This window comes from Drosophila kikkawai, chromosome X, assembly GCF_030179895.1.
Source record: "Drosophila kikkawai strain 14028-0561.14 chromosome X, DkikHiC1v2, whole genome shotgun sequence".
Classification (NCBI taxonomy): domain Eukaryota; kingdom Metazoa; phylum Arthropoda; class Insecta; order Diptera; family Drosophilidae; genus Drosophila; species Drosophila kikkawai.
In genome coordinates this window covers 13,006,249-13,029,121 of record NC_091733.1, presented here as the reverse complement: position 1 = coordinate 13,029,121, position 22,873 = coordinate 13,006,249, and the positions used below count along the sequence as shown (strand labels likewise).

General features: G+C 42.9%; 6 protein-coding genes across 7 annotated transcripts; 2 read left to right on the top strand and 4 right to left on the bottom strand.

The window, feature by feature from the left end:
• Nucleotides 1–96: 96 nt before the first annotated feature.
• spoon (A-kinase anchor protein spoonbill) lies at nucleotides 97–8,713 on the bottom strand. 2 transcript variants are annotated; one of them, XM_017173743.3, is made up of 4 exons: nucleotides 8,334–8,713; nucleotides 3,615–5,145; nucleotides 3,407–3,540; nucleotides 97–2,894 (listed from the first exon to the last, which is right to left on the bottom strand). In XM_017173743.3, the coding sequence occupies exons 2-4, from the start codon at nucleotides 5,122–5,124 to the stop codon at nucleotides 2,826–2,828; spliced, it is 1,713 nt and encodes a 570-aa protein (XP_017029232.1). In that variant the 5' UTR covers nucleotides 5,125–5,145; nucleotides 8,334–8,713; the 3' UTR covers nucleotides 97–2,825. The 2 variants fall into 2 exon arrangements, with proteins under 2 accessions (XP_017029232.1, XP_070143955.1); XM_070287854.1 differs by lacking the exon at nucleotides 8,334–8,713 and adding an exon at nucleotides 5,977–6,129.
• Nucleotides 8,714–9,436: 723 nt separating this feature from the next.
• RpL36 (ribosomal protein L36) lies at nucleotides 9,437–10,084 on the top strand. Its single transcript, XM_017173798.3, has 2 exons — nucleotides 9,437–9,596; nucleotides 9,660–10,084. The coding sequence occupies exons 1-2, from the start codon at nucleotides 9,474–9,476 to the stop codon at nucleotides 9,882–9,884; spliced, it is 348 nt and encodes a 115-aa protein (XP_017029287.1). The 5' UTR covers nucleotides 9,437–9,473; the 3' UTR covers nucleotides 9,885–10,084.
• A 1,159-nt stretch (nucleotides 10,085–11,243) lies between these two features.
• On the bottom strand, nucleotides 11,244–13,420 carry Hinfp (Histone H4 transcription factor). Its single transcript, XM_017173807.2, has 3 exons — nucleotides 12,616–13,420; nucleotides 12,232–12,548; nucleotides 11,244–12,160 (listed from the first exon to the last, which is right to left on the bottom strand). The coding sequence occupies exons 1-3, from the start codon at nucleotides 13,292–13,294 to the stop codon at nucleotides 11,753–11,755; spliced, it is 1,404 nt and encodes a 467-aa protein (XP_017029296.1). The 5' UTR covers nucleotides 13,295–13,420; the 3' UTR covers nucleotides 11,244–11,752.
• Nucleotides 13,421–15,079: 1,659 nt separating this feature from the next.
• LOC108079346 (HMG box-containing protein 4) lies at nucleotides 15,080–16,873 on the bottom strand. Its single transcript, XM_017173653.3, has 3 exons — nucleotides 16,581–16,873; nucleotides 16,012–16,524; nucleotides 15,080–15,952 (listed from the first exon to the last, which is right to left on the bottom strand). Exons 1-3 carry the CDS (start codon nucleotides 16,612–16,614, stop codon nucleotides 15,243–15,245), a joined length of 1,257 nt encoding a protein of 418 aa, XP_017029142.1. The 5' UTR covers nucleotides 16,615–16,873; the 3' UTR covers nucleotides 15,080–15,242.
• Nucleotides 16,874–17,105: 232 nt separating this feature from the next.
• On the top strand, nucleotides 17,106–18,230 carry LOC108079427 (protein FAM177A1). Its single transcript, XM_017173758.3, has 2 exons — nucleotides 17,106–17,697; nucleotides 17,777–18,230. Exons 1-2 carry the CDS (start codon nucleotides 17,470–17,472, stop codon nucleotides 18,065–18,067), a joined length of 519 nt encoding a protein of 172 aa, XP_017029247.1. The 5' UTR covers nucleotides 17,106–17,469; the 3' UTR covers nucleotides 18,068–18,230.
• On the bottom strand, nucleotides 18,171–21,621 carry fz4 (frizzled 4). Its single transcript, XM_017173757.3, has 3 exons — nucleotides 20,195–21,621; nucleotides 19,903–20,135; nucleotides 18,171–19,842 (listed from the first exon to the last, which is right to left on the bottom strand). Exons 1-3 carry the CDS (start codon nucleotides 21,202–21,204, stop codon nucleotides 18,989–18,991), a joined length of 2,097 nt encoding a protein of 698 aa, XP_017029246.1. The 5' UTR covers nucleotides 21,205–21,621; the 3' UTR covers nucleotides 18,171–18,988.
• Nucleotides 21,622–22,873: the final 1,252 nt, after the last annotated feature.

Below are 22,873 nucleotides of genomic sequence, written 5' to 3'. Positions count from 1 at the left end.
GCTTGTGGAGCTGCTGTTTCTGGTGCTTCTCCCTCGGCGGCTGAAAAAGCAACCAAACCCAGAATTCCAATATTCCCAAGACTCAAACACAACTGATTTACTTTTCAATAATGTTTTATTTTTTAATGTACTTGCATTATACTTAGATAATAACTAGATTTGTAAATTATTCTCACTTGAATGCGTCTATAAATTAAACCTTATTCGTAACTCTGTCTCGCGGCATTACTAGATAAGAAAAAAAAAAGTATATAGAAGTACCACACACACGAAGGACGAAAACTCTCTCTGGGGGGTCCACTAAGATTATTTGCTACTCTTGCAGCTGCTAGTTCTTTCTTGCTTTATCTTTATCGCTATGTCAGTTAATCATTATCAGTTAATCAGTTTATCAACAATTGTACAAGTGACAAGGCTACAATGAAATCGAGAGAATTAAATTAAATTAGATGTAATTTTAAGGTTGACTTTGAACTAGAATAAGGATAATATTTGTTTACATAATTAACCAATAATAAGTAGGGTTCCATAAACTAAATGGTAAATATTTTTATTTGCTTTTTTTTACTTTTTTATAACTTTTGTAACTTCGTCTCTTATTTCAAGTCTCGAAGGGGCGCATAGCTAAGAAGACATTAAAAGAATTTGCACTACAGTGTGGAAGGCAGCGGGAGGAGACCCTCCGAAAGGTTTGAATCACTTTTAAAAATTTACCAAATTAATGTCAATTAATTACAAAAGAAAAAAAAAACACTTGTTGCAATAATAATAATAATAATAGTGATAAAAAATAAAATAAAAATAAAAATAAAAATAAAAATAAAAATAATAATAATGATAATGACAATAATTAAGGTAAATAATAACACACGCCAAGTCTTTCAATCTGACAAATATATATAAAGTATATATAGTATTTAGATATCGATATATATGTGTGGATATATACAGATACATTTGCATAATCATCACTTGTACGTTTTTATTAACTAAATTATGCTTTATTTTCGACATGACAATGACGACAATGAGAACAATGACGACAACAACGACGAATTTATATCCAGCATATGTGGTTTCTCTCCTTGCTGCTGGATATCCTTTACATTCTACTTTCAATGCAGAATTAATTTTATTCTCTTCAACAAAATAAATATGTTTAACATGATTCCTTGTCGTATGCTGTGTATGCCGTGTGTGGTTGGTGTGTGTGTGCGGGGTTAGTGTGTTATTGATTATAGAGTGCTTTCTTTAGACCCAGAATTGGTAGCTCTGTAAGCGAGTGATTGCCTTACATTTAAATAGTTTACTCGATTCCTTGTTTCATTGCTTCAGTGATTAAAGATTTAAGGGTTTTGGGTTTAGGTTTTAAGTGACTTTTAAAAGAGTTTTCGAAAGCAAGGCATTTTAGAGGTGTTCTTCACTCCTTTTAACAGAGCTTCGTTTCTTTTTGCTCTTTACTATTATTATTTTTGCTTGCTATGGTTTATATTTACAATGGAGTTCTTAGGGGGTTTTTCAAACAGCTTTAAATTGTTATATTCCCAGGGTTCTCTAATTGTTCTTTCTTGACTAACAATGGCACACACGCATATACAAATTATATATTAACTTGCTTGTATTTTTGTATTTTTTCAGTTAAGTTTAGTTTAGGCATTCTGTGGCTTAGTGCGGCTGCTTCGTGTTTGCTTCTTTAGGGTACTGATGTGTTTGGTGTTTTGGTTTTGATGAGCTGCCTTCCCTTTCCTCTCTGCTTTCTGCTTTCTATTCGGACATATATATTCTTGTACTTGTCACGGTTTGAGTGCTTTCACTATGAATACGAATTTAAAAACAAAGAATTTCTTGCAAGGGGTATTTAAACGATACGTTTTTTAGACACTATCCTCATCAATTTGCGTCGATATACAATTTAAATGTATTTATATATAAAATGTATCTATAAAAAACCTCCTATAATATATATTTACAACCAAAATATCTTTAAAATTAAAGTAAACTGTTGGTTTTTTTTTTAGCTTTCCTATTTTATCTTGGCGTTTTCTTTACTATTTGTCAGCTTTTTTTGTTTTTTCTTTTTTGCTTCAACATTTGCCAAAAACAGATAATTGCCTTTGTTTTGCGCATTTTCTTTTGTTCTAATTTTTTTTTGCGTTTTTGTTAATTTTTTTCCTTGCTTGATATTGGTATGCTTTTTAGTCTAGTTTGTTTTTGTGTGTATTTCGTTTTTACTTGTTAAATTTATAAAAACTATTTACACTAGAGGTATTTATATGTATGTAATCTATGTACTTATAAACTGAGTATGGTAATATCTTAAGCGGTTCTCAATTTGCAGGCTTGCAGGCAGCTACCCTCACAGCTCAACTAGATCCGATCCGAACCGATCCCCTAGGGACGCCTCACCTAACCGAACTCCCACTCCTAGCTTACCTCCAATCCTGGGCCTAACACTTCACTCTGCCTGTGCCATGTTGTGTCTGTGTGTGTGTTTGGGATTAGTTGTTGGCTTGTTAGGTGTGCTGATCTTATACATATATATATGCGTGTGTGTGTGTGTGTTATATGATGTTATATATGATTATATAGGGGATGGGGATGCACTCTCTCTAGGCTCAGTCGCTTCCTACACAACTTAACGACACAATTTGGTAACTGGGATTCGCTTGCAAGCTATATATGCAAATATATGCTATTGTCTCAAGCTTTTGTATCCTCCAAGTTGCATGATTCCCTCTTCATGTTGTTTTTCTTGTTGTTGTAGTGTTTGAAGCATTCAGTTGTTGTTGTAATGTAGATTTTTGTTACTTAGCTTGCTTGGTTTGTTAGTCACGCATCTCCACCCACTTCGCGAGATTTCTGGCGACCAGTTCCTTATTGATAAAAATTACATTCTGTAAAAACAAGAAAATTTAATTAATAAAAGTTTATTTTTAGCAACGAAAAAAAGGAAGCTCACTCCAGGAAGCAAGGTTATTTTCAACAAAAAGTTTGCTTTAAAAAGCTAAAATTTGTATACATTTAACAAATAAATACAATAAGTTGACTAGTTTAAAAAATTTAAAAAATTGCATTAATTTTTTAGGACCCAAGATGCTTTTTTAATTTTACTCAAAATACAAAAAAATATACTACGGGTTAGTTTTCAACTTTTACTACCTATCCTGCTCTATTTCTCGCCCATTGCCATATGCCATCTCTCTCGAATCGATGTGGCTGTTGCTTGGCGATAAACATACATACATATATAAACAAAAATATCTGGACCATATCATATCGAAAATATAGAAAATTTATACGTAGCAAACACAATATCGATTGATTGCACCACTTTGTATATTCAAATATCGTTTGATATATCTACCCAGTATCAATATATCAGTTCTTTTTCCTGCCATATACTCACATTTGGGCCTAGGGATGCAAATAAATAGATTTCTGGTATGTTGTGACTATTGTAGCCGGCGACTTGTGCTTGCAAGACAATGCCTTTGGTAAGTTTGCTGAGGATCTCGGCCGCCTCTTGGGACCAGGCCGCATCTGTAGACAAAAGAATATATGTATATAAAACTTGATGGATATTAACTAGAAATCAAAACGAAAATCATACTCACCGATGGGCTCAATATTGGACAGGATGCACTCGGTGGCCTGGAAGGGCACACTCATAAAATCCGTGCGAATTTGACGCAGCGATGTGAAGCTCACGTTCATGTAGCCACCAAAGTCAAGGAACCTAACCAGACAGCGCTCCTCATCCTCCGCATCGGTGTCAACAATCTGGACACGATACCACACCCCATTGATGGCGATCACGCAGACAGCACTGATCTCGAGGCTGGGCAACTGTGGTGCCTCCATGGTGGAGTAGCTATCGTATAGCTGCTTCTGCAGCATCGGCAGCGAGGGATGCGAGGGATGCAGCGGATGCTGGACAAATATATGCGAGCCCGAGAGCACGGCACTCACCACCACATCATTGTTGATGCCCTCGATTAGTTTCAGTTGGAGGTTGTAGAGGCTTTCCGTGGAAAGAGGAACTATGGTCTGCGGCAGCGCAAAGTGAATGCGTTGCATGGTAAAGTTGGGATACCGCTTGGCCGGCAAACGTTGACGGATCATGGCCAAGGCGGCATCTATTTCGCTCTCCGTGCCCTCGATAGTGCAGATGCGCACCTTGCTCGAGTACGGATTCTTGCTGAGCGCCACACTGGCCAAAGTCTTGGCCTTGATCTGGTTAATGAACGCCCGCTTCCGTCCGTACAGCTGGCCAATTAGACTGATGGGGAAGAGGAACTCGTAGGTGGTCTTGGCCCGCGTCGCCTCCGAGCGGGGGAGGCTGGAACCCGTGCCCGAATCGCCTGACTGGACGCTGCAGATGCTCAGCGAGGGACTGGCCGCATCCACGTTGCGTTTCTTATTGCCATTGCTGTCCACTGTCTGCTCCGTCTGCTCTTTGGCAGCCTCTTTGGAATCCACCTTGGGCTCACAGTTATTGTTCTGCTCGCACTCCTTGGTATAGTTTGTCTCGAGGAATGAGTTCTCCGGCGATATCTTGGGTGTGCGCGTGGCCTTAATCACCACCGGTTCCACGGTCTTTTGGCTAGTCTTTCGGTTGTAAAACGAGGTTTTCACCGAACCCGGCAAATCCACAGGCGACGACAGATTCTCAAAGGCCTCGTCAATAGAGCAGAGTATCTTGTGCTCCGCATCCTGAATCTTTGACTTGAGCATCTCGGAATCAATAGAGGTCGAGCTGCGTCCATTGCTCTGGATCTTTATGGGAGCCGACTTGCCATACAGCATCGTGTTGGGACTATCGCTTCCGCTGGCACTGCCGCTGCCGATACTTCCATTACCGTTTCCATTTCCATTTCCGTTTCCGTTGGCTATGGTTCCATTGATGTTCATCGACTTGCTGGCCACTGGCTGTGGCTGCTTGCCATTCTGCAGGACACCGTTGACCTTGCGCTGCTCCACCGCTGCCGCATCCTTCACGGTAGACGTGTCCTCGTCATCGGGTTTGTCTAAACGATTTTTATTTCTACGACGAAACCAAAAGACGCCGAGTATAAATGCTACACCGGGCAGTGACAGGTAGAGTAGAGGACGACCGGATACCATTTTCGCTGAATATTGAAGAATCTGAAATAAGATGCGGTTTAGAATGTTAAATATATATAAATATATAAATTTGAAATGCATTTCAATACATTTTAATAGTTGATTTGTTAAATATAATTTCATTGAGATTGAGATTGAAACGCGAATCTTATCACGACAACAATTTACAGCCGCTCTACAAAGCGCGTTTACAATTATTTACAATTATTATTAAACAAAAAAGCTTGTCATGACAAGTGATAAGGGAAAAAGTAATGTTATTGTTTTTGGTTTATATAATTGAAGTTTGAATAGGAATTTGCGACAAAATACTTTGAATCTATAATAATAATATAAAAAGAAAAGGTTTCCATTGTTTTTATTTTTGGGAATCACGAGACGCACCGCGTGCCAGTGTGACATTCTCATATGTGTGTGTTTGCTTTTGTCGTTTTTCTTGTATTTTTCCTTTTCGATCTGAACTTTTGCGTATTAATAGTAACAAATAAAACGAAAGAAAAAAAAAACAATACACGTAAATATAGACAACAAAAATGTCGAGAGCAAATAAGGTGCAAAGAAGAGCGCGGAGGAGCCAAAGCAAAGCGGATTTTGAATGCCACGCGGAAGGGAAAAGGCACAGAAAGAAAGAGAATGAAGGAGAGGGACGAGCGCGATCGCCAAGAGCGACTGCGCAAGAACAACAACACGCTGGCAAGAAAGCGAAACAGAGCGAGTGGGAGAGAGAGCAAGCATAATAGTGCGAGAGTGCAAGAACAAACCGTTACGTTTACGGCAACGGCAAATGTTACGAAATCATTACAAAACAAAACTAAAAGTTATGAAAACACTTAGCAGCCAGCAATTTGTCACCTTTTTGGCCGTCGATCTGATCAATAGGTCTATATATCCGATATCACTAATGCAGTGTTCTGGTTCAAACTAGTTCGTTATTATTGTGAATAATTCGTTTAAATATTCGTCGTTTATGGCATTAGTTCGTAGGGCTTTATTCTTTGGAGTTTTTATGTCGTGTCCACTTTTGTTTTGTATTTCTTTTATTTTTATATTTTTCTTCTTTTTGTTTTAGTTTTTGGGAATTCAGTTTTTGAAATGCCGGCGAATTAGTTCGAGAGATTTAAGATATCGACTGCTCGATATACGAAGGGAAACTACTTTGCCCACCATCTAATTGCCATTTCTTTGGGCTCTTCGCAGCCCGCTTCGCTTCTCCTTTCTCCGCTCAACGCTCTCCCTCCTTCTCCTTCTTCTCATTTCGTTCACTCCATCGCCTGCCCCAGCTCCCGCCCCCCCCGGCGCACAAAAGAGAAGCTGTCGACGGATGCGTGGTCGCAAAAGTTTTTTTTAGCACCTCTACACCCACACAAACGCATATCTTTTACCGTTAAGTGCGGAACGCAGTGGAAAGATATCCGAACTCATTAGAACAAAAGAAATCCATCCCAATAAAATTGGAAAGGCGCTGCACATTTAAATTTTGTCAACATCTGTACAGTGGGACCAATTACATGCCATAACTTGTAATGGAGCAATGTGTAGTATTTTAAATATTTATAATCTCACGTATAAATTAATTTAAAAAATATGAATAATAAATATGTATACTACTTTTATATTAAAATCGATCACATGGTAAACTTCTATAATTTACACTCCACATTACCAATTTTTACGTTAACAGATTTCTAACCACTTTTGTGCACACCCTTGCCCACTGTAGGCAATGGCAATTCCCCCTTTCCCCCCCCCCCCCCCCCCCCCCCCCCACTCATTGATTTCGTCACTTTGTTAGCGGCCCAAAGGTCCTCGGCCACACTGTGGACAACCTGATAAGAGCAATCGCCAATCACGCCGAACTGAAAGCGCCAAACAACAAATAGCGAGATTGAGGCATATAAAGGGCTCCGTGGAAGGGCACTCGGCCAGACAGACTGCTTAGCTGCGGCATTTCCTAATCGTGAAACCGGGTGACGGGAATTTTTTATTTTCAACTTCTTCGTTTGGCTGTAAGCTTGTTTACACATGCATATTAATGGATGTGTGCGTGTGCGCTGGCATGCAAACAAACATGTTTCGGCATGTTTACTGCCGACTTTGAACTTGCGTATTGTTGTTGTTGCGCGGAGCTTGAGGCCCAAACCTCGGAACTCGAATTTTGAATTCCCTTCAAGCTTCCAAAGTTAGAGAGAGAAAGAAAACGAGCAAGAGAGCCAAGAAGAGATTAGTATTAATACGCACATACACACACACACACACACACACGATCGCGCATTCAAACAACAATAACCAGGTGCAACAACATTGCCAGCTAGCCGAAAAGTCCACATTGTTATAATCTTGGCAACGTGGTTTCCGATCATATGGTCGCCAAAAATGGGCGGGGATTGTATAATCGGTGGATATAGGATGTAGCATATGCACGGATATGTATAGACTTTGGCATATTCAGTGGGAGTGGCGGTGGCAACCTGCGTTTTACTCTCCTTTTTGTGCTCTACCTCCTTTTTGATTGATAACACGGCCGAAATTTAACGGTGAAAGCGGCAATAACATTTCGTTTTCCTGTGTGTGAGTCGCACACACACGCAGAATGAGAGGGAGAGAGAGACAGGCCTAGCATGCTTATGCATATTGTGAGGGAACAGTGAGCTCTCTTTAAAACTAAAAGAATTATTAAAAGAATGGCTTTTTGACAATCCTATAGAATTCCCAGAGTGCTGAAGATGTATGGTCCCAGTGCCAGAATTTATTTGCCCCAATTATTGCAGAATTATGAGTGAAACAGATAATTAAAATAGACAAATGCTACACTCGCCTCTGCGAGCAGCCTCTGTCTTGTCTTAATACATACATACATACATATGTGCGAGTGGCACATTGTGTAATCGTTCATTTTAACTCAAAATTTTCCACTTTGCCACCCACTGTCATTTTGCCGGAACAACAACAACAAAAGCGGGAAGCGGAGGATGCACTCAAACAAAAAGGGGGAAAAAGAGAGAGGAGGAATGCAAACGCAATGCGGAGTAACGGGAAGCAACTGTGGAGTGAATCCGGAAAATACCCAGCGCAGAACGAACCAACGAACACATGACACCATTTTTGACTCGATTCGATTCGTTCTGTTTTGGCAAGCACACACACACACACAGCTGAATGCTTTGTGCGCCTTTGTACTAGGTTATGTTCCGCGTGCTCCAATCTCTTACCTCTTGCAACCGCTTGGGTAACTTATTTTGCCGACTGTTTTCGCTTTGCGCCGCACTTGCGTGTTTGGTAAGTATTTGCTAGATGTTTTCACTGGTTTTTCAACGACCGAAACGGATCAAGAGTCTGCACGAATATTAAACACGTGTCGACGTCCACCTTTTACATATCATAATAACTTGGCCGGCGTATGCAGTGTTGCCATCCCTTCGCGATGCTCGCTATTGGGGATGCCGCCTGTCAGCAACGTTTCGATTCGCGGTCTCCAAATTGTTCAGTAGCACGCGTCACTTTTTTCATGCACAAGACGTTTTTAAATTACGCTCGAATTGTTTGTACAAACTCGAAAAACGTGTGTTTAGTTTGGCAATCGAATTGAATGGCAACACATGTCAGGGAGAGTTGCTGTGGTCGGTTTCGATAGGTGCGATAGGTTATCGCTAGCAACTCTAAAATGGCAACTGGTGGTGGGGCGTTGCCAATGCTATGGAGAACAGTGTTGGTAAATTCGCAAAACTAATCGATATGTATCCAGATTTCTCATACATACTTGCATTGCCATTTTAATTGAGGCGTAGATAAAACAATAACGAATGTGCTTGAATTTGAATTAAAAAATTGATTCAATGCACCTTGCGGTGTGCTGAAATTAATTTCATTTCAGTTTATCGGCGGCGTCTGGCAGCGCTGGCAGGTGTATTTTTATAATTGTATTAAATTTTTTTTTTGTTTTTGCTGAACAATGGCCATTTCATGAACAAAAATCAATTTGTAATTGTATATCTTTGCCATTTATATAATTGTAGTGTTAAACTATCGCTATGGTCTGCGATTAATCGATAGATATCCGGCCAAAGTATCATCGATGGTTTTTGACAGCTCCCTGCTGCAGCCACATTAATTTGTCTTTCTTTTACTTTTAACGTTTCCGGTGAGTGGCATGTGCTTGGCGAAATCTCCCGAAAAATTCGCTTCAGTAATCTAAATTGAGATATTCAATTCGATTTGGATTGTTAAACTTGCAACCGGGGTGTTTGTGCTTCTTTTGGCCACAATAAAAGCACAAAAGCGAACCGGACAGTGTACCAATTGTGCGTTTATTTATTTTGATTTTTTTTTTTTGTTCTGTATCCGCAGTAACAATGGCAGTCCGCTACGAGCTGTGCATTGGTCTGAACAAGGGCCACAAGACCACCAAGGTTAAGAATGTTAAGTACACGGGTGACAAGAAGGTGAAGGGTCTGCGCGGATCCCGTTTGAAGAACGTGAGTACCAAGGGGACGTCGTCGCCGGCATTTGTTTACATGTCTTTTTTTTTCGCAACGCAGATCCAAACCCGCCACACCAAGTTCATGAGGGATCTGGTGCGCGAGGTGGTGGGCCATGCCCCCTACGAGAAGCGCACCATGGAGTTGCTGAAGGTGTCCAAGGACAAGCGCGCCCTCAAGTTCCTGAAGCGCCGCCTGGGCACACACATCCGTGCCAAGAGGAAGCGTGAGGAGCTGTCCAACATCCTCACCCAGCTGAGGAAGGCCCAGACCCACGCCAAGTAAGCAGACAGCGTCGCTGCACGGAGAAGGAGGAGGAACTCTACGGATTGCGCCGACACTGCTGCTACTCCTGTGTGTTTCTTCCTTTTTTTTTTCGTTTGCGGTGTGAAACTGAACATACAAAACTTATGTCGTCGTTACTTGGGAGCGAGTCTCAGCATCCCACAATTAAAACCTAAAAACACATTTAAAAACCGTACAAACCACGCTTGTGTTTATATTTTTTTCAAGTGTCGAGGAGGCTAACCTCACAAATGGCCAAAAATGCAAAAAACAAGAAGAAACTGTGAATGTAGCAATGCACTGGCAGAAAGCAAACTAGGAAGGACTTTATAAGCCAAGATTTAACCCTTTTACTTAAAAGGAAATGTTTAGTAGAGGGAGAGACAACCTAACTGGAGTAATCTAATGACTAAATTATTTGAGAATGATTGAAAAATGTTTTACTTGCTTCAGATTTATCAGAAAGTAATATCTGCCTAGGAGTGTTATTTTTATTCAAATTTAACAAGTAACTCAATTTAAAAATGTACCTTGGGGTTGATAACTTGCTTTTCTATGGAATTTTAAAGTAATGTCTGAAATTGAGATAAATCCTGACCTCAAGCGTTTGGCAATTGAGATGTAGGTTTAACTAACTATTCCCAAATATATATTTAAAGAAGTATCAAAATATGATTCTGTATAAAAATTTGCTTGATATTTTGTGTATTGGACTTTTTGCTGTCGATTCTTACTACTTTCTACATTCAAAGCTTAAACACGACTTAAAAATGCACTAATTTCAATACGGAAAACAGTTTTTAGTTATATTTCAAAAGGTTAACTAATTTGCATGCTACATTTAATTTAAATAATTATTATCCATAATTTTATATGCTAATTTTTGGAAAACGTAAAACCTAAAAATATCATAACTCGGTCAAAAATCCAATAATTTCAATTCGGAAAGCTGCTCTGAGTTAGTTTTTATGATGTTTATAAATCTGCATACTTTATTTAGAATTTTAAAAAATTCAAAATTTTGTTGATTTTTTTAAATTTTAACGATGTAACCCCTTATCAAATTTTTGAAAAAAAAAAAAAATGGCTAAAAATTTGTTTTCCTTCGGATATGTCTAGAACGAATTGCCTGTTGATGCTGATCAAGAATATATATGGTTTATGGGGTCGGAAATGACTCCCTTCAGTGCATTACTAGCTCGTGACTAAAATTATAATACCATGACAGGGATATTAGATTTTAAATATTTATTCATCATTTTCTTTAATATTTTTTGGGAAAAGTAAAACTTAAAAATGTATTAAAATTAAATCGGCCAAAAAGGATTTAATTGCAATTCGGTAATCTGCATTGAGTTAGTTTATATAGGGTTAATAAGTCTGCATTTTTTATTTACATTTCTTAAAAATTAACATTTCTGTCAAATTTTAATAATTATAATTTTAAATTTAAATTAAATTAAAATTGAATTATTAATATTTATTTTTCTAGCTAGATTGACTCTGCTGTTGATTCCGATCCAGAATATATATGATTTATAAGGTCGGAAATGGTTCCTATAATGCGTTGCAAACTTCCGACTAAAAAATGCTGGCTTTCGGTTGGTTTCTTTAAACTTATATTAAAAACTAAAGTTGCTACTAGAAATTGTCAGGTTGCCTATAAACTAAATGTCAACGGAGATATGGGGAACACTCAAGAAGGGCGACATGCGGGGATATGCTTATCGTAAAATGTTACTTTACTTTATAATTTAATTTACTTTATGCCTAGCGAGCTAATGCTGGTTTGGGTGTCCAGGGTGTAGGGCACGAGTCCAGGGTAGGGCACGAGATCGATCAAAAGTGCTGTTGCTTGGCCACCATAATCACAGCTTCTCGGGCTCCGCGAGGCTTGGCAGCGAGATGACCACCTCGCCCATCAGCTGCGCCTCATTGGCATCATTTGAGACGATGATCCGCTCAAATTCCATGTTCGTGGGATCCACGATCTCAAAGCAGGAGCCAGTGCTGGGCTTGAGATCGATTTCCAGCGAGCGATTAACCTGCGGCGACAGGATCTGTTGGGTGACCTCCAGGCTCTCAATGCGCGTCGTCTCCAAGCGATAGAAACCGTTCTCGTCCACGCGGTACGTGAATCGCTTGTGGCCCGATGGCAGCCGGAAGCCGTGCTTCTTGATCAGGTGAGCGGAGAGGGATCTGCCGCTCTTGAAAAAGCGCTCGCAGCAGTGGCAGGCATACAGTATGGGATTGTTGCCATGGACCTCCAGAAAGTGCTAGGGAAAGCAAGGAAAATTAAAATTAAAGTAAATATAAATTAAATCGAGGAATCATCATCGCCGCTTACCCTTCGCATCTGCGTGTAGGTGCGCACGGAGTAGTGGCAGTCTGGGTGCTCGCACTGATGCACCGACTTTGAGTGTACTATTTGGATGTGCTTGGCCAGGTCGGATTCGCGGACGCAGCGTGTGTCGCATTCGCTGCACTTGAGCGGCTTGTCCTTGAGGTGACGGTAGCGTATGTGGGTGGTGAGGGAGCTGGAGGAGCTGCAGGTCATGTCGCACATGGTGCACTTGTAGCAGTTGACATGGCGGACCACATGGCTCTTCAGCAGCTTCTTTGTGGCAAAGAACTTAAAGCACTGAGCGCACTGAAAGCTGTTGGCTATAAACAGATTTATTTGCAAAGATTAATAACAGATATTTAAGGTAGAATCTCCTGAAACACTTACTATTGTTCTCTGGCTGCCGGCGCAGGTGATCAAAGAGCGTGGTCTTGGTCCGGAAGAGCTCACCGCAGTGGTAGCAGGCCACCTGCTTCTTGTTTGAATGCGTGCTTATGTGCTCGATGAGGCGATACTTGTTGCCCATTTGCTTGTGGCACAGACTCCAGTTGCACTGCGTCTTGGGCCGCTCGTCGTCCGGCGTCTTCTGTATATCATACTCGAATAGCGCATGCTTCACAATGTGATCCTGGAACTCCACAATCGAGACGAACTCACGCTCGCAGTCCGTCCAACCGCAAAGGAAGTTCTGGCCGAGATGGGGCAATTTGTAGCGGGCGGGAGCCGTGCAGGCTGGTATCTCTGGATGCAGGTCACACTCCAGCTGACCCTGGAGCAGCAGGTGTAGGTAGTAGCCATGGTAGTACGAGTGACGTTCAAATTCCACCCGGCAGCTGCAACGAAAATCACAGTCGGTCCATCGGCAGCAGTGCTCCTCCGCCTCGGCCTCGGCCGCCTCGCGGGCATACTCCTCTAGGTGCTGGCCAATGTGGGTGTTCATGTTCCATTCACCCTCGCAAATATCCTGGCAACCGCTCCACCCACAAACTAGGAGCAGCTCCGCGGGCTTTTTCCGCTTGCCATTCGGGGCCAGTGGATGCGGCTGCGGGGGCTGGGCTGTCAACATGCTTAGCTGGGCGATGGCGTCGCCTTGAGGATCAGGATTAGAAGGAATTTCGGGCGGTTTCTCGAGAAAAGCAATGGTTGTTTGGTGGGAGCCCAAACTAGCGATGGCACTTGCGCCGGAGGCTTCGATAGCGCAACCAGACGCGTACGATAGTTATCGCAGACGATGGCGATAGTTGGAGACTTCGCAAGTCCTTTTTGTGGGATTCCATTTATTATTTATTAAAGTTCGATACTGTTAAGGGATATAACTACATAAAAAAACTATACTATGTAAGTATGAAAATATATATAATGTGGTTTTAATTTGTACTATTTTTTAGGGAATATATGCACATATGCTTCTGTTAAATCCTTTAATGAATAAATATATATAATATCTATTTTATGGTGATTTTTAAAATAATTAGCTAAACTTTTTAAGTGAAAAACCAATTTAGAAATATCATAACTCGACCAAAAATTGATTAATTTTAATTTAGAAAGTAGTTTTGAGTTAGTTTTGATAGGGTCAATAAATCTCATACTTCATTTAATTTAAATATTTATCCAAAATTTTATATAATAATATTTATGATAATTTCAGGACAAAGTAAAATTTAAAAATATCCTAACTCGGCCAAAAATGCATCTCCTGGTCAAGTTCCGCATCGCGGAGTATGTTGGGCGGACGGCCGCGTGAGGTATACCTGGCCGGCTGCCTGCTAGTGCTGTGGCGGCGCGTACGCTTCTCGATCTCCTCCGGGGATTCGAAATCCAACAGCTTCGATGACTTTTTGCGGACGCGTCCGCTGCGCGAGACGCCAGTGACCTGGAAGTCTAATTTGGAACGGATTAGGAGGAGCCTTCATCTGGTGTTTGTTATGGGCACTTACCTCTGGCCACCAAATTCGAGGTGGGCGATTCCATGTTGGGAGCCCGATATATATAATATCTATTTTATGGTGATTTTTAAATAATTAGCTAAACTTTTTAAGTGAAAAACCAATTTAGAAATATCATAACTCGACCAAAAATTGATTAATTTTAATTTAGAAAGTAGTTTTGAGTTAGTTTTGATAGGGTCAATAAATCTGCATACTTCATTTAATTTAAATATTTATCCAAAATTTTATATAATAATATTTATGATAATTTCAGGACAAAGTAAAATTTAAAAATATCCTAACTCGGCCAAAAATGCATTAATTTCAATTCGAAAAACTGTTCTGAGTTAGTTTTTATCATGCTAAGACGTCTGCATACTGGATTTAAAATTTTTTAAAATTCAATTTTTTTTGTGCATTTTTGTCAATTTTAATGATAAAATTTGGAAAAAATTGGTAAAGTTTTGTTTTTCTCCGGACATGTCTAGAAAGAATCGCCTGTTGATGCTGATCAAGAATATATATGGTTTATGGGGTCGAAAATGATTCCTTCAGTGCTTTGCAAGCTTCTGACTACAAATTTAATACCCTGCAAAGGTAAAATAAAATTAGAAAATAATAAAAAATTCCATTATTAAATAATTTTTTTCTAAAAATATTTAAATAAATTGTTTATTATTTATCAGATAATTAGAAACTTTCTTAATATAAAAAAAATATTACAGATTGCACCGGTACAAAAATTAATAAATAAATAAGGCAAATTTGATCTATTATATTATTTAAAACTGATAAAATATTTTCCCACAGAAAATGTACAAGCAAATGTCAAAATATTCCTCATATTGTAAAATATTTTTTTTATAATTACCCCCTGAAATGAAAAACAGCCTTTCCTTTAGAAAGAGAAACACTCGGCAGAGGAGCTCTTATGCAGTTCGGTTTACTTATTCAAGGTCGAGATACGAATAGCTTAGAAACTAGGGATACTTAGTGGGGGATGGGTGTAGGAGGGGTTGAACTTATAGCTAGCTTTCCCTCGGAAGCACAGCTGCCTGGAGGGGAAGAGCCCGTTCCATTCCCTCACAGTCCCGGCATCACGTAGGCTATGTTGTCCAGAGTGTTGGCAAGATTACGCGACAGCTGCGCCTTGTTCTCCAGCCCCGGGATCTGGGTGGTCATGCAGAGGAGCGGCCCCATCGAGCAGAGCAGGCTGTCCAGCAGGACTGAGAGGCTGCCCGAGAGGGCCACATGGCCGTTGTGCTTCTTCAGACGCTCCCCAATCACGGTGAGGCTCTCGCCGAGCAGCTTCAGGTGAGCCGCCGCATCGATTGCCTCGATGCTGGTGGGCTGCGGCGGGGCCTCCAGCTGCTGCGCTGCAGTCTTACTGCTGCTGCTGCCGCCCGCATCCGTTTCCAACTGAGCAGTACCGTTTCCCCGGCCGCTCCGTGTGCTAATGCTGCGCCTCTGCGTGGTAGATGCCGTTGCGGCCGCCGCCGCCGCTGCAGCGGATTCCAGCGAGGATTGGTGACGATCGGCGGCCAATTTTCGGGTGCGACTCGTCGTGGCCCGATTCTGGAAGATAGTCTCGTTGTGGATCGGCTCTTGGGCCGTGCTCCCATTGCTGGTGGGCTGCTGATGGGCGGGCGCCGTGCTGCTGCTATTCGGGCCGGTTCGCTCACGCGACCTGGCCCTGGTCGCCTGCACCTTGGCCTTGCGCCGCCAATTGTTCTTCTCCCTGTTCGATACGTTCGCCCACAGCTCGCTGAGGCGTCTGGTGGCGCTGGCAAAGTCTAAGCAAAAAGAGAGAGTAAGAGGATGCATTGAAAATTCTTTTTTGGTATTGCCTTACCCATATCTTGGAGGTCTCGCTTGCGCACATCCCTGGCCCACAGGCTGTAGGCTGTGTAGCGCTGTTTGCCTTTGTCCTTGCGTTGCACCTTGGCGGTGACCACCTTGCGCTTGTTGTTGGCCTTCTCGCGCATGTACAGGCTCTGGCGAACGGGGGACTCATTGTTGGTGGCCTCCGCCTGAACACCGTCCACCAGATCCTGCACTAGATTGTCCAGCTCGTCGTCGGAGTTGAGAATGACGGCGGCGGCAGCGGCAGCGGTGGGAGCCGGTCCCGGAGCCAGCGTACTTTCGTTCTCAGAGACGTTGTGGTCAAAGAGAAGCATCTCCTGGTCAAGTTCCGCATCGCGGAGTATGTTGGGCGGACGGCCGCGTGAGGTATACCTGGCCGGCTGCCTGCTAGTGCTGTGGCGGCGCGTACGCTTCTCGATCTCCTCCGGGGATTCGAAATCCAACAGCTTCGATGACTTTTTGCGGACGCGTCCGCTGCGCGAGACGCCAGTGACCTGGAAGTCTAATTTGGAACGGATTAGGAGGAGCCTTCATCTGGTGTTTGTTATGGGCACTTACCTCTGGCCACCAAATTCGAGGTGGGCGATTCCATGTTGGGAGCCCGATCTCCGATCTCTTCCCGCGAATGGAAGTATTTTGGATTTTGCAATTTGTTTTGTAGACGACGCAATAATGTGGCCAGAGCGTTGTGAGCGTTGTGAGTGATGTGAGTATCAATAACGATGGACGTGCGATAGTTACATGAATTAAATTTATAAAAGTTAAGGTATTTGCAATTATTCTTGATATTAAAATATAATTTTGTACATATATATGTTACATTTTATCCAAATTGAAAAACTATATCATACAGCTGTCATGGGAGAGATCTAAGATCTACTGGAAGAAATATTTTTATTAAATTTAAATGGTAGATTGTAACATAATATTTAAATTTTAAATGTATTTTTTTTTTGTAACTTTTCAAGTAAGTCTTTGTGTAAACCTTATTGATTTTACAAAGATATATCTAATTCTCTTTATATCCCCATTTATCCCTCCTTGCCATCTCTCTCATTTCGTGTTTTCGCTTTGGTATTACAGAAAGGCCCATCGCTGGTCACACTGCTGCGAGTTTGTTTTGCTTTTGGGCGTCGTTTGTTTGTTTGTTTGTGTGTGTGCGTTGAAGCGGCATTTGGTTTATTGATTGCACCTGAGACGACGACCGACCTGCTACTTGCGCTGAGTGCCCCATGGCACGCGACGACGTCGTAAAGGCCGGCCCCCAACCCAAGGACATTGGCCCCCCCATATTTGGCGACCCGTTCGCCGCGTTTTCATTACCAAAACGGCCGCCGCCGGGCTGCGATTTCAAATATATCGAACGACAAAGCATTCGCACGAACTCAATCATTGGGAGCAGTACTACTTGAACGCCTAAAGGATCAAAATATAACTGGATGAGAGGATGCCGCTGCCAGCGAGCGATATAACGAGGAACGGAGGAGGAGGAGGAGGTGGAGCAGGAGGAGGAGCTGCCAGCGAAACGGACAATGTAACCGCCCTTGAACTGCACAGTGGGCGGCGCATGCTGCACTTCAGCGACGGCGTTATGGAGGAGCTATCCTCGGGCAGCGAGGACGAAACGGAGGCGGCGGATGTGACCGATCAAAGCTATGCTGTACAGCTGGATGAGGTGCGTCTTAAGTGATATACTAGCAGCATAGCAGGAGCTTCAATGACTAATAAAAACCTCCTCTCTCTCTCTCCTATAGCGCGAAATGGCTTTCGGACCCCGCCTTCGTTACAAGGCCAGCCGCATGGGCAACCGTTTCCTGGCCGGCATCGATTATGTGGGCGGTGGGCTGGCCTCCCTGCTGGGCATTACCAGCAGCAAGTATGCCAGCGAGCTGGAGAATAACCAGCGTAGGGCCAAGGAGGAGCAGGACCTCGAGGACCTTGACAATTGGCAACCGCGGCAACCTAATAATAACAACAACAACAATCGCAATGAGACTTTAGTTCTCACACGCAGTGAGGCGTCCTTGCCACCCACCAGGCAATAAACAAAGGCCAAGGCTCCCTCTAGGGAGGGTCTTGAAGACGTAGGGGAGAAGGAGAACCCCTCCCTCTTGGTTGTTGTTGGTTAAACCAGCAAATCAAAGCGAGTTCTTGACTTTTCGACACTTTATTCGCTAGCAAATAAGTTACATTTAATAAAAGTAATAATTATATTTAAAAAAAAAATGGTAAGACACACATATACTGTTCGTTTTTTTTTTGTTGTATAAAATATTAGTTTCAAAACGTTTAAGGCCTTGGGGGAAATAGTTAAATTCAAGGAAACTCCCAAGTCTAAAGGCTGCATGTGATCCTTAAGGCTAATGGCACACTGAATACGCTAGGCTACGATTGCAATTTGTTGTTAATTCAGTTTCAGTTTAAGTTTTAGTTTAAGTTTAATTTTAAGTTCACTTGTTACACTCATCGGGGGAGAAGGGGACAGCAAAGCGGTTCTCCAGTTTGCGTATCACAGTATTTGGTTGCTGCGTTTATTTTTTTTGTTTCTTTTTTGTGCAGACAGTACAGAAGCTTTAAGAGACGCAGCTCTTTAGGCATCTTAAACTTTACCAGGTCTTTGCTTTGTGTGTTTCTCCTCCTCTCTTACAAAAAAATACTTTAAATTTTTATATATATATAAATGCTATATATATACGCAAAAGGCGTTATATTCTGGCTAAGAAGTGTATAAAGGCAAGAGCGCATTGTTTGTGGGTTATTTTGGTTACACCAATTAGGAGCTTGACAGGCTTTAAGTACACACAAAATATAGGATATGTTTCTGACATTACAACTAGGGTCAAGTCAAGGAAGGAGGCTCCTTTTCTCTCCTTTCCGGGAGGGTTATATACACAGTACATAGATCTATATATATATAATTATATATTAAGTGGATGCAGGAACAATTGATGTGGAGAGAGCTGCTCCTAGAGCAGCGTCTCATCGCCATAATGCTGCAGGGGGGGATAGTAGTGCTTCTGGGAGGCATAGCTGCTACCCCCCGGTGGATAATACAGGCGATGCGAGGAGGAGGAGTGGTCTCCCTGGTGTCCCTGCTGGTGATGATGCTGCTGATGATGCTGCTGATGATGATGTTGATGATGATGCCTGTGCTGGTGCCTGTGCTGATGATTGCTCCTGCCCAACGAATAGTTGGACATTTGATTCAACGATATGGAGCCCGCTCCCGGTGATGTTTTCAGCTTGTAGGGACTCTGCAGCTGCGGCGCCAAGGGAGCACTGACCATGGATGGCCTCACAGAATGATAGGAGACAACCGTGCTGCTGCATGCCGCATGAGAGCCACGCGAGCTACTCTGAGCATCGGTGCCACCAGACAAAGGTTTCATAATCATCTTGTTATTGCCACCCACCTGACGCTTGTACATCATGGAAATGCTGGGTCCCAGGATCCAGGCAAAGCAGCAAATGCCCAGCATCAGTTCCATAAAAGCGCGCACCAAAAACGGCCACAGCGGAGTGCTGGTCTCGCCCGATCCCAGCCAGACATCGATATTGGCAAACTCATAGATGACGGCCAGCAGGAGCAATGCGCAGGCCAAGCCATACATAAAGAGGAATATGCCAATTCCCGAGCTACCATGAGCACTCAGTTGTTGCAGGGTCAGGGCATTACTGTTCCTCAGGATCTCCTTGGTGCGGCAGTGCACCAGGTAGCCGGAGATCAGGTTCATGGAGCCAAAGATCCAATAGCAAAAGACAGGCGTGGCCACCAGCACCTGGAGAGCCTTGTCCGACTGATTACCCACAAAACAGGCGCCTGTGGGGGATAAAGATTTGGTTTCTAGGTTAACCAAAAAGGAGGAGTGTAGAATCTTACCCAGCAGCTCATCGGCATCCACATAACGCGCCACAATCACGGCGGCTGTTTGGAAGGCGGGCAACCCCCAGGCCACAAAACACACAAAGTTATTCTGCGTGAGATCCTGCCGCTTGGCATAGTTGGAGGAGGAGGAGGAGGTGGCGGCGTTGGGGATAATGGCCACATGGCCCTTGGCATCCGGGCTATGACGACGTATATCCCGATGCCAGCCCAGGCAGAGGACAGCCCACCTGGAAATGAATGTATATAATTATAACTTCATCCAAAAAAGGCCACTATAGATCCTTACCAGGCACAGGCAGCCATGCCAAAGTAGTAACGCATCAAAAAGACACTCGCACACGAGGCATTCGACAGTCCGTCCACGCTGAGCAGCGACTCGTTCGGTGCCTGGGGATCTGTGCCGCAGGCTGTGCCCGTTCTGCCCACCACAAAGCGCACGGTCCAGCCCAGGGTGACCATGTTGTGGCACCAAATAAGCGGCGACAATAGACGCGACCATTTGGCAGCACTGGCCAACCGGCTGCCATCGCTGGCCAGCAGCAGGCAAACGGTGGCCACCAGGGCCAGTCCCAAGGCGGCATATGCCCAGGTTGAGACCCATACCTCGGCCAGGTGCTTTTCGGAGGGGGTAAACAGGATATCGGCCTCGCACAGAGGAGCACAGCGTCCGGATCTTGGCAATTTTACATACAAATGAGATTTGGCCAGGCCAGAACAATCTAGGGGGAGTGTTCCTGCAATATTTCCGCCTCCCTGTGACGACGATAATCCTCCATATAAATCCTGTTCCTGCTGCGGCTGATGCAGCTCCTCAGGGCCCTTCATGCACATCGTCTCGTGGTTATTCCACCGGGGAAAACGTTCACAGTCTAGGGCCAGAGGCCAGGGGAAGCCGAATCCTTGGAGCACCGGATGACAGCGAATGCGCACCGATTCGCACAGGCTGCGGCAGGGACCGATCGTGTGCACTGGGGCCTTGGGCGTGCACAGGGGCACGTAGGCGGCACAGAGGAAGAACTTCAGTCGGGAGCTGCAATCGTACTCGATGAGCGGCGCAAATGTCTGCAGCGTGTACTCCACGTCCGCTTGCATCTCGTGGCCCACAAGGTTGGGCATGGAGGTCTCGTTGTAGCCGATCTCGCGGCACATCTCGATGCGGATCGTCTCGCATTGGCGGAATGGCGGCGGCTGCGGCACTGGCGGAGAGCTTGAACTGGAACTGGTGATGGAGGTGGCCCTGGCACTGGTCAGTTGCAGGAGCAGCGGCAGTAGGAGCAGCAGGGAGAGGGACTCCATTTTGACTCGGCCTTTTTCACTTCCAATATGCAAAGTGCCCCGCTCCTGGCTGGAACGTTTCGGAAACGGAGGAATCTAGAATCTGGATTGGTGTAAAAAACCTGTTCCACACTCTCTCCCTCTCGCTCGCTCTCACTGTCCAACGTCTTCTGTCTCGCTCTCTCTCCCTGTTCCTCTCTTGTTATTGTTCTTTTTCTGGATTTTTTTTTGTGGCTCTTGTTTTCGCCCACTCTGTGTTTCACTTTAAATTGCCGGCTTTAAACACACACATTTCCACATCGCGCAGGCGCACCTCTCGCTGGATAATCTTAATTTTAAGTTAAATTTAATCTAATTTCGTTCAAGTTTCGTTTTTAATTCTAATTTCTTTTTTCGTCTCTCGTTGGTAGACCAGTGTGGCCAGAGAAAACTTGGTTTTTCACCTAAAAATTCTCAACTGCTTTGTCACCCGCAATAAAGCGACCTCTGTTGGTTTTATTTTGAAGCTTTAGATTTAGCTGAATAAGAAGCGACCTCTGTGGGTTTTTGTTGTAACTTATTTTGTAAGAAACTGAAGAGCAGCCGCCCTCTGTGGGTTTTTGGCGTAACTAAATCGTTACCAAAGCGCCCTCTGGAGTGCAAATTATGAACATGTGAACGCTTTGTTCCGACTTAAAAAAAAATTAAAATTAAACTTAAAAATATAACATAACGCAATTTAAATTTAGAAATTATAAAAAAAAATAAATGTAAGAAAAAACTTACCTTAACTTGAATTTAAAATTAAAAAAAAAATAATGTTGAGATTTCTTTTTAAATTGATAAACTATTTAAGCTGTAACATAATTAATTAACTTTGTTAAATTTTAAGAAACTAATTAATAACCCGAATTAATAATTTGTGGCTCATCTTGGGAAATCATAAAAAAATAAACCGATAAACCTTAATCCTTTTCGTTCTGTTGTCTCCCTCTTTTTGTCTCTCTCCCTCTCGCACACACACACAGGCCACGCCCATATTTGTGAGCTCGTTTCACCCCCAAAAAAACACACACACACGCACACACATCCCAAGCTGGAACTCATATGTGTGTGCGAGCGAGAGAGACGAAAGCCAGGAAGCAAGGATTCGTGTGTGTGTTTATGTATTTCAGGCAGGACTCGTATGTGTGTTCGCTTACGCACACGCGCAGACGTTGAGTCACATACACACATATGCCACACACGAAGGATACACATATCCTTAGCTACCGTTTTTTATTTAATTTTAATTTTTTGTTGTTTTTTGTCAGCGAACTAATTATGAAAAGCCAAAGAAAAGTTTTGTCATCAATTTACAGAAAAGTTGATAGAAAGGACAGGCGGAAGGCAGGCTGCACATGGCACATCCTTTGATAGCCTCTCCTAGATTATGGAGAGGATTCTTTTCCCCGGCAACTCACCTTTTGCTTCAGCTTCAGCTGCACTTTCACTTTTCCTCCTTGGATTTAGAACAATTCCCCGCATTTTTATTTCGCACTTGCCCACTTTCGTTCTTCGTCCTTTTCATTCTTAAATAAAGTTCATTTTCTCACTTATTTTTTATATATGTATATTAAGGGGGGGTGGTGGTGGGAGGCGTTAAAGAGTCGCTGTCGAAAAAGAACGTAAAGTGCAAAGCGCATCAAAAATAAAAGAAGGAGAAACAGTG

Bases quoted from the DNA above. Each gene is read 5' to 3' on its own strand.
- fz4 (XM_017173757.3), bottom strand. From the start codon at position 21,204: ATGGAGTCCCTCTCCCTGCTGCTCCTACTGCCGCTGCTCCTGCAACTG. The intron at 20,136-20,194 runs GTAAGGATCTAT...ATTCATTTCCAG, and splicing joins GGCATGGCTGCCTGTGCCTG to GTGGGCTGTCCTCTGCCTGG. The intron at 19,843-19,902 runs GTAAGATTCTAC...TATCCCCCACAG, and splicing joins GGATGCCGATGAGCTGCTGG to GCGCCTGTTTTGTGGGTAAT.
- spoon (XM_017173743.3), bottom strand. From the start codon at position 5,124: ATGGTATCCGGTCGTCCTCTACTCTACCTGTCACTGCCCGGTGTAGCA. The intron at 3,541-3,614 runs GTGAGTATGATT...TTTTGTCTACAG, and splicing joins GTCCAATATTGAGCCCATCG to ATGCGGCCTGGTCCCAAGAG. The intron at 2,895-3,406 runs GTGAGTATATGG...TTGTTTTTACAG, and splicing joins TTGCATCCCTAGGCCCAAAT to AATGTAATTTTTATCAATAA.
- RpL36 (XM_017173798.3), top strand. From the start codon at position 9,474: ATGGCAGTCCGCTACGAGCTGTGCATTGGTCTGAACAAGGGCCACAAG. The intron at 9,597-9,659 runs GTGAGTACCAAG...TTCGCAACGCAG, and splicing joins GCGGATCCCGTTTGAAGAAC to ATCCAAACCCGCCACACCAA.
- Hinfp (XM_017173807.2), bottom strand. From the start codon at position 13,294: ATGTTGACAGCCCAGCCCCCGCAGCCGCATCCACTGGCCCCGAATGGC. The intron at 12,549-12,615 runs GTAAGTGTTTCA...ATCTGTTTATAG, and splicing joins CCGGCAGCCAGAGAACAATA to CCAACAGCTTTCAGTGCGCT. The intron at 12,161-12,231 runs GTAAGCGGCGAT...TGCTTTCCCTAG, and splicing joins CCTACACGCAGATGCGAAGG to CACTTTCTGGAGGTCCATGG.
- LOC108079427 (XM_017173758.3), top strand. From the start codon at position 17,470: ATGCCGCTGCCAGCGAGCGATATAACGAGGAACGGAGGAGGAGGAGGA. The intron at 17,698-17,776 runs GTGCGTCTTAAG...TCTCTCCTATAG, and splicing joins ATGCTGTACAGCTGGATGAG to CGCGAAATGGCTTTCGGACC.
- LOC108079346 (XM_017173653.3), bottom strand. From the start codon at position 16,614: ATGGAATCGCCCACCTCGAATTTGGTGGCCAGAG. The intron at 16,525-16,580 runs GTAAGTGCCCAT...GTTCCAAATTAG, and splicing joins CTCGAATTTGGTGGCCAGAG to ACTTCCAGGTCACTGGCGTC. The intron at 15,953-16,011 runs GTAAGGCAATAC...CTTTTTGCTTAG, and splicing joins GCGAGACCTCCAAGATATGG to ACTTTGCCAGCGCCACCAGA.